The 13,120-nt window shown below is 39.4% G+C and overlaps 1 protein-coding gene across 1 annotated transcript in view; it reads left to right on the forward strand.

The window, feature by feature from the left end:
* Nucleotides 1–13,120, forward strand: part of LOC140245204 (uncharacterized) — a 315,944-nt gene that overhangs the window by 47,085 nt on the left and 255,739 nt on the right. Inside the window, exons 2-3 of the mRNA XM_072324793.1 lie at nt 6,214–6,277; nt 7,624–8,009. Coding sequence (XP_072180894.1) covers nt 6,214–6,277; nt 7,624–8,009 — 450 coding nt within the window. The remainder of the gene's footprint in view (nt 1–6,213; nt 6,278–7,623; nt 8,010–13,120) is intronic.

Genomic DNA, 13,120 nt, shown 5'->3' on the forward strand with positions numbered 1-13,120 from the left:
GTAGAATCGGATTTAAAATTGGCAGTTTTTTGGCATTGTTGCATTGTATATCGCCATTGACGCGCGCGCGGAATTTCAACTTTGACGGACCCGTATGACGTCATTTTGAGAGGGATTGACTTGAAACTTGGTAGAAATATTCCTTGACATTTCAGACATCCGATCAAAGTGGAAAAACGGGAAATTTCTATTGCATATGAGCTGTGCGTGCGTACATGTGCGCGCGCGTACGCGTCCGTCCGATTTTTTCAATTTTTCAAAAAATGCTCTAAATGGTCTGAAACGTGTGTAAAAAAATTTTGAGCTCGATTGGAGCATACAGATATTTCAACGCGCGCGTACGCGCACGGCTTAAGGGTACAGATGAATTTTGAGAACATGAGTAGAATCAGCTTGATTTGAACTATACGTGACGTAAATTTCATTGAAAAATTCCATTCCATTAATTAGATATTAGTGAGAATGTGTTTTCATATAATGACGTCATAGTGACGTCATGGTCGACTGATCACTTTGATTTTATTAGATTTGTCGTCTTTTGGACATGATACATATATAGTATAAATTTGGCATTGATAGGATGAGGACTTTCTGAGCTAACCTCTACACAACATTTGAGGAGAAAGAACTTTTTGTGACAACGGGAAGTTTAACACTAGAGATTGTAATTTGTCATCACTGACAAATTAAGGTGATCCGATTTCTTTTTAATCAATGATTCAAGTCCTGATCGCAATAGGCATGGCCATGCAGGTTTCATCTGTGTTCAGAGACATTGGCCGTGTGATGTTTGGATTCTCATTTAGAAAAGGGAGTCATATCTGCCATCTTTGGTACCAGATCTGTATACACTATAACGAAGATACAGCAACAAGTACATATGACCTTTGACCCCACTTTGCACAACCTAGATGGCATCTGAGCAAAAAGTGGTTACTTTGTGAAATGATTCTTGTAACATTATCTTTGCGTGTGCAAAATATGGGAAAGATAAGACATGTATTCACCAAGATACAGGATGAAACATTTGTGACCTTTGACCCTAATTTACATACCCAAGATGGCGTCTGATCAAGTAGTTGTTATTTTATGAAATAATGTTCGTGACATGAACTAAATATGTGTAAAATATGGTGGTGATAGGGTATGTTTTTCTTGAGTTATTGCACATAAAGTTGCAAAAAGAAAGAAATATTTCAATACATCGAAGATAAACTTTAATTTAAGTAAGTTTTTTGACGTGATCCCGACATCGTATGAAAAAACGAAGGGCACATTCACGATAGCCCAAAGTCTCAGCTACAACATATCAAAATCTTGGAGAAATTCACCGAAGCATAAGTGAGCTAGTGCTCGATAAAGACGATCATGTCAATTTTCACATCTAGAAAAATTCCCTCCCATAGAGATAACACGTCATAACGAAGAAACAGAAAGAAGTACATATGACCTTTTGACACCACTTTGCACAGACAAGATGGCATCTGAGCAAAGAGTGGTTATTTTGTGAAATGATTCTTGTAACATGATCTTTGCGTGTGCAAAATATGGGAAAGATAGGACATGTATTCACCAAGATACAGGATAAAATATTTATGACCTTTGACCCTAATTTACATACCCAAGATGGCGTCTGATCAAGTAGTTGTTATTTTATGAAATAATGTTCGTTACATGAACTAAACATGTGCAAAATATGGTGGTGATAAGGTATGTTTTTCTTGAGTTATTGCACATAAAGTTGTAAAAAGAAAGAAATATTACAATACATCGAAGATAAGCTTTAATTTCAACCAAGTTTTTCCACGTGATCCCGACAACCTATGAAAAAACGAATAGCACACTTACGATAGCCCTACGTCTCAGCTACAACATATTAAAATCTTAGAGAAATTCACAGAAGCATAAGTGAGCTAGTGCTCGATAAAGATAGTCATGTCCATTTTCATTTCCATAAAAATTGCACTCCCATAGAGATTACACGTAAACTGGTCAAATTTGACAAGTTTACCTTCAATCCATTTTTTCGAGGTGATGTCGTCATCTAATCAAAATTATGTAATTACATTTATGAAAGAGCATTTCATAAGCTACAACATATTGAAATTTAGGTGAAAATTGGCAAAGGATAAGTGAGATACGCTCGAGCAAACTTGAAATTTGATGACGTCATTTTGAAAATTTACTTTTTTTACTTTATTAAGAAATTTGATATCTTTTAATCATTTTGTCAGCATAGCCAACCCATGAAATGACATGTACAACTCATCAGCTTTCAGAATATGTAAAGAAAATGGGGGGTCACCGTCCATCCTGACGAGTAAAATCCAATTTAAAATTGGCGGTTTTTTGGCATAGTTGCACTGTGTATCCCCATTGACGCACGCGCGGAATTTTGAATTTGACGGGCCCGTATGACGTCATATTGAATTGGATCGACTTGAAACTTGGTATAAATATTCCTTGACATTTTGGACATCCGATCCGTGTGGAAAAATGGAAAATTTCTATTTCATATTAGCTGTGCGTGTGAATATGTGCGCGCGCGTACGCGTCCGTCCGATTTTTTCAATTTTTCAAAAAATGCTCCAAATGGTCTGAAACGTGTGCAAAAAAAATTTGAGCTCGATTTGAGCATACAAATTTTTCAACGCGCGCGTACGCGCGCGTTTTGAAATAAAAATGAATTTTGAGAATATGAGTAGAATTTGCTTGACTTGAAATATATGTGACGTAAATTTCATTGAAATATTCCATTCCATTAATGAGATATGCATGAAAATGTGTTTTCATATAATGACGTCATAGTGACGTCACGGTCGACTGATCACTGTGATTTTACTTGCGCTGTCGTCTTTGCGACATGACACATATATGGTATAAGTTTGACATTGAGAGGCAATGCACTTTCTGAGCTTACCTCTGCACAACTTTTGAGGAGAAATAAAGAAAGAAACAAAGAAAGAAGAATAAAGAATCAGTACAGATACAGAAGGTGATCCGAGAGGATACTCGGATCACCTAATTCAAAGTTTATTTGATGAAAATCGGGTTTGGAATGACTGAAACATCCAAAAACAAAGTAAAACAAAGCAATCGTAATAAAGTGTGGGTCCCACACTTTATTGGAATCACTCTTTTTTGGATATCTCAGCCATTTCAAAACCAATTTTCATCAAATAAATGTTGAATTCCTTATAGAATTACGTGCTCTTTCATATTTCATAAGAGGTTTCTCATAATCTCACCAAAAAATGTTAGAAATATGAAATTAGGTCTCAACAAGAACTGTACGATACCTTTAAGTTTGAATCAAGGTTCAAAAGTAATTCATGAGCTCTGTCACTCAGTATGGTGCTACACATTCCAGCAGATCCCCCCTCACTTCATGAAATAACAGGATTAGGCAAGTCTCAGTTTAGCCTCATTTTTTTTTTTTTTTTTGGTGCTTTTTCTTTAAATATGAAGGGGGGGGGGGGGCAATGAGGTTCAACCAATTCCAGATTCATACAGGAGTAGCCAAAAGCCTGTCAAAGTGAGATCAAATCGAAATAACCTCTGACCTTGCTCCAGGGGTCAGCATTGACCTCTGATGATCTGGTGAAGTAGACTTGATTTAACTCTTTGCAGTCCCTCCCCTCCCCCCCCCCCCTCCAGCTCCCAAAGTTTGGCTATAGGCCAGTAACAAGCTCTGCACAGCATGAGAAACATAATGATTAGGGTAGGGAACCTTGTATGACAAGGACAGTGTCTGTCAATTAGCTACTATTTGTCTGCTAGAAATGTCTTACTGTATGCTGCCCTTGCTGGCAAGAAGTTGTCTCACCTAGCTTGTTAACACTTTGTTCGTGCTGCTCACACAACCTATGATCATATAAACTAGCCATTTCAAATATGTGAGGTATTTCATGACGAAAGTAAGTGTATCCTATAGATGCTCTTGTTCACTGGTAGCAATTGATAATACGGGTGAGTTCTGGATGGGACAGAGTAAGATATACCTAAAGTTGTTTCATTGAACCTTTCAAAGTTAACCTAAGTAATGTTCATGAGTCATTTTGCCCATCTTGATAGTTTTGCTTTCGGCTGTAAGCAAAGGAGTTATCTTTACACTGTCAAATTTCCTAGAGAATGAGAAATAGGTGATATTTTTTGCACAAAAAGGAGAGATAATATGGGCCTATTGTGCTGTCTGCAGTTACACTGACATGTGACGTAATAGGAGGTTTGCTTCCCAACTTTCGGAAATTCATGGTTATCTACGTCTGCTACTGTGCATTTCTGGTTCTTATCCTGTGTATTTTTGGACAATGAACATGTAGGCCTAAAGAGGAAAGAGCATCCATAAAAGTGTATGCAAAATCATCTCCAGAAACTTAGTCAGTCTTATTTAAAAAGAAAGTTTCCCAAGCTTGTTTTATGCAGGGTAGCCACCAATATCTTAACAGAAATATACTAGGTGGAAAGATATTAATTACAAAGATGTTGGCGTACATGTAAATCCAGCTGAGTATGACAAGTCAGTGAAACCGAAACATTCGGTAAAATCTACCGTTGTTACTTTAAAAATATTTTTGAGAAATGTGTTTTATAACTGTCATATTTGAGATAGTAATTACTTTACTTTTGTTTTATATGTCTGTGACTTCTATCACTTGCAAGTAAAGCACTGTAACACTCTTGTGTTTTTAGGTTGATTGTTGTGGTAAGCGTGGACTTGTAGGCGAGTGTCACTGGAGTATAAGTATCAGGATCACGACGGTGATAATAATGCAAAGTCACCACTCGTAACACTTGTATAACTGAGTGTTACTAGAAACGTATAACAGTTCAGTAGAATGTGCGATGACAGTCTCAGCTGGATGACACAATGATAATGATGACGAAGAGACGCGAAGGAAAGTACAGTTCAGCCAGAATGTATACTTTATTTGTAGTAATACAGGAACTTGGTGAAAGTACAATCTCAATATATGAACACTTGGCACTCCCTGGTATGCTCCCAATCGGGGCTGGAGTGTATCGCTGATATCCCTCTGCCGGGTGGCAAGAGGCCTGGCCGAACCAGTGTAAGTTTGGCTGAACAAGAACTAAGAGTATGGATTTGCAGGGACATTTATGCTTAAACTTGTGAATACATTATTATTGACACTTTGCATAAAATAAAAGGGGAGAGTATTGTTTACTAATACATATGCAGGATGTTTCTTAGAAGGCAATCCAAATTTGGGAAGGGGAAAGTTCATATACCATATTTGGTCATGAGAGTTTATGAATGAACTGTAGCAGTGGTCGTCAGCACAAAGGAATGTGCTGGTCAAGTGTTTTAGGGAGAAGTCTAAACAAAGGGGCTCATAATCGGTGGGTGGCATGGGTCAGTGGGGACTGACCACTTTCCAAATAAACCAGTGCGTCCTGCGTCATAATGCACTGCAAGGACATCTACAGTGGGAAGTGAGGAGTGGGGAAGAAGGACATAATTTTGGGTCTTACATTCGTCCGGCATTTCAAAAAGAAACGTCCTCGTTTCATATAGGAAATAAAACAAACATTATTTTTAGATATTGCAAGGGAATGTACAAATTATAATCTCAAAAATGTATACTCGAACACACGTGCTTAACTTAACAAAAGTAATCAAAATTCGTGAACTGAGTAAAAGTGATTAAAATGATTGACTGACTGATACTGGAAACATAGTTAAAATATGAAACATGATAGAATACAAACATGGTAATGTAATCAACTGATTACAGCAAACAAAATGGCAGAAAAACACAAAACAAACATATAAAATATCAATGTAATTCAAGTACATGTAAAGTTATCGTACCAACTGTCGGCTATGTAACATTATGAACATACAATAAGGACTTAACCTGTTGTATGAAAAACTTTGAAAGTGGTGATGTCAGCTTTCACCTAGTCAGGAAATGCTACTTACGACAAAATGAACCATCACATAAAGTCAGCAGGCATAAAGAGACATAACATATAGGCAAAATCAATTTCTATGAAGATAAACATTGTATAACTAGGCATCAGCATTAGAATTACATCATTATTATCGTAACTAATAACGTAGTACAGTCATTGTCCACGTGTAATTATCTCAGTAAAGGGGAATACCATAAAAATCAGGTCTCTTAATTAACCTACCACTACGAGTGTGGATGTGAGGGTCATGATTCCGGGCATGGGCATCATGGGAAGGTGGAAGAGGAGGAGGAGGAGGAGGAGAAAGAGATGGAGCTTCAGCAGTTGGTTGAGAAGACGAGTAGGTAGGAAATGGAAACACAGGTATGTGAAAAACAACTTGTTCCTCAGATGTAGGTGGAGAGGGCGGGTTGGGAGTGAAAGGGGGTGCGGAGGGCGGGTTGGGAGTGAAAGGGGGTGCGGGTTGTGATGTGGGCTCAAGATAGGGTTTGAGGCGGTTGTAGTGGAGAACTTTAGGGGGAGAGCTGGGATTAGACAAATCTGATAAGTGGTATAGAATGCCATTGTTATCTTTCCGCATTATGCGATAGGGGCCTTTCCATATCGCACAGAGCTTGTCACGAGTTGGAACAGTTACAAGCACTTTGTCTCCTACTTCGTACGGGGTGAAACGTGTGGTTCTGTGGTAATGCGCTTTTTGTGAGTGTCGCGCTCGTTCGGTCTTTGCGTCGGCATGCTCAAATGCTGAGTGCAATCGGTGGAGGAGGGTTGTTGCGTAATCATCTGGTGTGTGTGAAGTTGCAACGGGGTCAGATGAGGTCAAGACTGAGAGAGGGATGGAACTGTCCGAATCAGTCCCAGTGGAAGATGATGTAGAGGCGTCGGAGTCAGAGTCAAGGGGAAGAATGTTGCAGTCAATAGAAAGAGGGGAAAGTGGGCTAGAGATGGGAAGAGTGCACTTCAGTGATTGGGTTGGAGTTGGGGGAGGTGGGGATGAGGGATGGGAAATCACTGCACATGTTTGTGGTAGTGAGGGAGGCGGAAAAACTGAGGTGCGATATGAATTACAAGCCTCACAGTGAGAGCAGAGGTCTGCAATGTCTTTGCGCATCCCATGCCAGTAGCAGAACCCTTCGATAAGCTCAATTGTCTTGGCTGTACCGAAGTGAAGAGCTGACATGGAAGTATGCATGACAGACAGGACAGTAGGGATCACAGAATAGGGAATGACAACCTGTTCTATCATTATCCCAGAGGGATGTCTCTTTCGCCGACACAACAATCCATCACGAATTACGAAACGCTCAAACTGATGCCGGAACTTGAACAAGCATTCCTCGTAATGAGGGATGGCCGATTTTGGGGGTACATATCCAGAACGGATCCAGGCAGTGACCTGCCGGATGATTGGATTCTGGTGCTGAGCCTGATGAAGGCGTACACCATGTTCTAACAGAGCACTAAAAAAGGAGGCAACATCAGTAGGAGGAGCGGGAGGAGAGGGAGGAGATGAAATTGACGATGAATCGGCACATGGTGGTGTCGATGACGGAAGTGAAGCAACTTCAATCGGCACAGCTGGTGATGGAGATAAGGGAGGGGATGGATTATGACCTCTGTCTATTGTTGAAGGAAAAGATGAAGATACAGGTAAATCGTCATGGCCACCTTTGTAATGACCACCAGGAGAAGGAGGCGGGGGTGGAGAAGAAAGCTTTCTCACACCGGGGGTATCATATGTGGAGGTGGGAGTGGAGAATGAAGTCTGGCTGTTTGAGATGAAACCCCAGGAGAGAGTGTATGGGGGCCATATTGATAATGGCTGGAATCATCATAACAATGACCGTAACCATACCGACTGGTTGAAGAGATGGAGCGGTTATAGTAGTTACAGTAACGATCAGGGGAAGGAGAACGCGAGTGATCATAGCGATGATGTCGGGAATAGGAAGAACTATAGCCAGGAGAAGGAGAACGAGGACGATAGTGTGAATGAGAATGAGAGTAGGATGAATAGTGCTCCGGGGAGGGAGAACGGGAGTGATAGCGGGAGCGATAAGCATGATAAGAGGGTGAATGGGGTCGAAAACTGCGATCTTGAAAATAAATATGATCCTGGGAAGAATACATTGTGTTGGGAAAAAGTATGGGGAATAGAAGGAATGTCAATGTACAAAATCAATATAACCAAATGTTTACAGTAACAATGAGGGGGGAAAATTGCAAAGAAGAAAGAAGCGCCATGAGATATAAGACTGAAAGAATGAAACAGGACACTGAAGGGAAATGAGGGGCACTACTACGCAGTGAAAAGTATGAGCTATAAGATAAAATGTAATTCGCTTGGTAAAGCGTCAGCCGACAGCACACAATAAAAACAAAATCACTACAAAGAGAGGGGTAGTATAGTGTAAAGCAGAGAAAACAAACTATATGATATACTACTATAAGCTATCACAATACCTATATCTATATGTAGAAATCATGGAATGCAGTGATAATGACAGCTAACATAAGAAATTAAAATAGAGCATATGGTACTATACACACAAATGCAATATGATTCAGACAGTAGAAATAATATACAATGTAGAAAGAGGGCAAATAAAGTTTGAAAGTAGACTTAACAATCTGGAGAGACGTAACAGATGAACAGGCGAGGTTTGCCGGGAAGACTGTGTTGAGGAGCCCACGAAGGCAGCTTCCTTGCAGGCGCAGCTTCAGGTAGCACAAGTCCAGAGACAGGATGAGGAGGATGACCACAGTAGAGGGAAGATGATGGGTTGACAGAAGATCGTCAGGTACAGAAGATCGTCGGGTAGAAGCCGAAGGTAGACAGGAAGAAGATGAACAGGATCCCAGAAAGTCGATGAGAAGAGATGACCGGGGGAGTTGAACAGGAAACACAGACAGAGTACACTCGAACACTGACTAACCTGCGTTAGTCCACAACAGCATAGCGTTCAAAAAAAATTATCGTACAATTGTACGATATGCAGGAAACATACACATGTACCAGGCTCATATAAGTTGACATCCGGATGAACAGCAGCGGGACGAGTAGTCAATCACGCCAACGGGTTGCAGGTCACCGTTTTGCTGCTGCCACCAAGAGTAACGTCGAGCGGGTAGATGGCTCCGCTTTACCGCTGACACCACTGTAACACTGTTAATGTTTTTTGGATTGATTGTGGTAAGCGTGGACTTGTAGGCGAGTGTCACTGGAGTATAAGTATCAGGATCACGACGGTGATAATAATGCAAAGTCACCACTCGTAACACTTGTATAACTGAGTGTTACTAGAAACGTATAACAGTTCAGTAGAATGTGCGATGACAGTCTCAGCTGGATGACACAATGATAATGATGACGAAGAGACGCGAAGGAAAGTACAGTTCAGCCAGAATGTATACTTTATTTGTAGTAATACAGGAACTTGGTGAAAGTACAATCTCAATATATGAACACTTGGCACTCCCTGGTATGCTCCCAATCGGGGCTGGAGTGTATCGCTGATATCCCTCTGCCGGGTGGCAAGAGGCCTGGCCGAACCAGTGTAAGTTTGGCTGAACAAGAACTAAGAGTATGGATTTGCAGGGACATTTATGCTTAAACTTGTGAATACATTATTATTGACACTTTGCATAAAATAAAAGGGGAGAGTATTGTTTACTAATACATATGCAGGATGTTTCTTAGAAGGCAATCCAAATTTGGGAAGGGGAAAGTTCATATACCATATTTGGTCATGAGAGTTTATGAATGAACTGTAGCAGTGGTCGTCAGCACAAAGGAATGTGCTGGTCAAGTGTTTTAGGGAGAAGTCTAAACAAAGGGGCTCATAATCGGTGGGTGGCATGGGTCAGTGGGGACTGACCACTTTCCAAATAAACCAGTGCGTCCTGCGTCATAATGCACTGCAAGGACATCTACAGTGGGAAGTGAGGAGTAGGGAAGAAGGACATAATTTTGGGTCTTACAGCACATAGAGAAAAATATATTTTTGATGAATAGTTATTGTGCTATTATATAAATTACAGTTCTTATTATCATTGTTATTATTATTGTTATTATTCTTATCATTATTGTTATATCTATTACTACTGGTGTTAATATTCTTGTAATTATTATTACCATCACTGTTATTATTATTCAGTCATGGTCTCATGAGAATGTAAAATTACACATAAATTAGTGACAGCTAAAATGAAGTAAAAAGAACCTTTGACTTTTTTAGTTGAAGGAAAGTGTTTATGGAGATGTAATGTCACATGTGTAGAGTGATATGTTTGTATTTTCCTACATTTGCCACCCTGTCCTGTTTCCAGGCAAGTTTGAAGTTTTTTTCATCTAGAAAAACCAAGGAAAATTCTCTAAATGATGATGTAAGTCATATCACTCATAGGTACTGTGTAGACTGTATAGGGCAAATTGGCATAGATCCATTGAAAACCATGTGGGTATGACAGCTTCTGAAATGATGTCTCTCTCTTTAGAAAGCATCATAAGATGTCCATACCTAGAAACCGTCAGCTAATCTATAGATAGTATCAATAGGCCTTGTGTACAAGCGAAGGCTAAACAGACTGGGCATTGCTGTGTGGCTGAGTAATCCTTTTGCTATGCCCAGAATGTGCCAGTTGATTTGTTCCCCGTGCCCTCTCGTAACAACCAAGGCCTGCTTTCCCCTGCCCAGAGCACTGTTGCTGCATTATAGCTGCCAGGAAATCAAATTGGCTTGCCATCCAAACACTATGACGACAGGCCTATTCACAGCCGTGAATAGGAAAATTGTATCACGGACCAGCTTCATAAAGCCTCCACCATTTGCTGTAATGTCAGTTACGTCAAAGGAAGAAGGCTGTAGATCTATATTAAAAAGAAAAAAATGTAGGCCCTAGTAGGATCTTGGTCAGATAAACTATATATGGCCTTATCAAGCAAGCATATTGCTGTGCTTACTAATATGCATTAAACAATTTTACTGTTGTTCCTACTTTACCATCTCATGACAGGGAAGGACATTTGGCAAAAATGTATTATTATTCACAGCCGTGAAAAATGTATTATTATTCACGGCCTATTCACAGCCGTGAATAGGAAAATTGTATCACGGACCAGCTTCATAAAGCCTCCACCATTTGCTGTAATGTCAGTTACGTCAAAGGAAGAAGGCTGTAGATCTATATTAAAAAGAAAAAAATGTAGGCCCTAGTAGGATCTTGGTCAGATAAACTATATATGGCCTTATCAAGCAAGCATATTGCTGTGCTTACTAATATGCATTAAACAATTTTACTGTTGTTCCTACTTTACCATCTCATGACAGGGAAGGACATTTGGCAAAAATGTATTATTATGGGTCATGAGAAGAATTATGAATCCAAGACATCACAGATGAACCTCTATCCATTCTGTTGCTGAAGTATGCCTATTTATGAAAGCTAATGACATGATGTTGCACTTGAGGTAGTATATTGAGTTTGTTATGAAGTTGATATTTGCTCACCATAATGCAAGGCTTTGATTGACTGGTGAGAGTAAAATATACCTAAAGTACGTAATCCCAAGAGCCAAGTTTTCTGTAGCTGAACCACATGATTGCCTCCTTCCAATTCCCAGAGGATGAATGCTGAACTCTTTATTACCTTGCTGTCTGCTACATCCTGTGTAACTCACTTGCATTCACTTTAGCCCTTTTTACACTTGTGTTTCTTAACCCCATACTTTCTCTGACCCAGGACTATCGTTAGTCCCGTACCAATTTTTTCAGCTTTTTACACTCGCCAATAAATCCCGTACTAAGCTCTTGTCCTGGGCTAAGGAGAAAACTGACCTTTTTACACTCATATTTCTTAGCCCCGTACTTTCCAAACCACATGAATATTCATGATTACGCTGTGCACTGTACAAGTACACGCACGCACCGGCAGCACTTGATTGCCTCGTTTCTGATTGGTCAGTGGGGGGTCAGATTTCGTCTCCGTTGCTTAGCCCCGGATTATTTTTTCGTTCTGTTTACACTCGCTTGCTTGGCTAAAGACCCCCCCCCCCCCCCACCCCCTGAATGAATGAATGAATTTTTTTTATTTTTTATTTTTTATTTTTTGCAAAGTGGAGCCGATGGTCTTTTGTGCAGTATGAAATTTTTGCAAATTGTCACTGGCATTCAGTGTGTATAGTGTAGACAAGAACGTTTACTTGCATTTTAAATTCACAAATCTTGGCTCTCATGAAATTCACGAAATTAAAATGCACACAAATATTTCCAGTTTTACAGTATGTGATATCATAGGTATATTTTTGCCTTTGTAGCATTTGATTTTGATGGTTTAAGATTTAATGAAGGAGGTCTTCGCTGAATATCAGAGAATAAAGGCAAAAAAGAAAAAAAAGGTCTGAAACATAGTTTCAGGCATGAACTGCCTTATGCTCTGACTTATCCAGACATGTTGTAGTATTACGTTCAACTTCATGCAAGATAGCAAATGTACTCTGATCTATCTCTAATACCTGAGAATAAATAATTTGGGCCAATATTGATAAAGTTATGACTGTGAGTCTTCATAAAAGACCTTACTTTGAAATGTTTGCAAACATCTCTGTTCTCCTCACTTTTCCAAATTCATTGTAGTGCCGTGAAAGCCTGATTAAATGGCAAGACACTAGATTTCCACATTTTTGGTATAATTTCTATTTTTCAGACTTATGGCTTGTCAGTGATATTACAGATATTTTGTCCCATCATTTCTTTTTCAACTTATCACAGTAACATTGAAAATGCTCCCACCAAAACCTGCAGGTTATCCATTTAAAGCACAAATCATCAATTCAAGTAATAACATATGTTTTCTGATTTAGTTGCGTATGATTTATACATTCATATAATTTTATTGCCTTAATACTTCCTGTAACCTTGACGGAGGAAAAACATTCTTAAAGGGAAGATAAACCCCAAGAGCAATGTGGATTGAGTGAAAGCAGCAACATTAGTAGAACACATCAGTGAAAGTTTGAAGAAAATCGGACAATCGATGCAAAAGTTATGAATTTTTAAAGTTTTGGTGTTGGAACCGCTGGACGAGGAGACTACTAGAGGTTATGACGTATGAGTGGACAACAATACCAAGAAAATATAAAGAAAATTCTACAAAAATCCATTTTTCATGAAAATTACAAATT

This window comes from Diadema setosum, chromosome 22, assembly GCF_964275005.1.
Source record: "Diadema setosum chromosome 22, eeDiaSeto1, whole genome shotgun sequence".
NCBI lineage: Eukaryota > Metazoa > Echinodermata > Echinoidea > Diadematoida > Diadematidae > Diadema > Diadema setosum.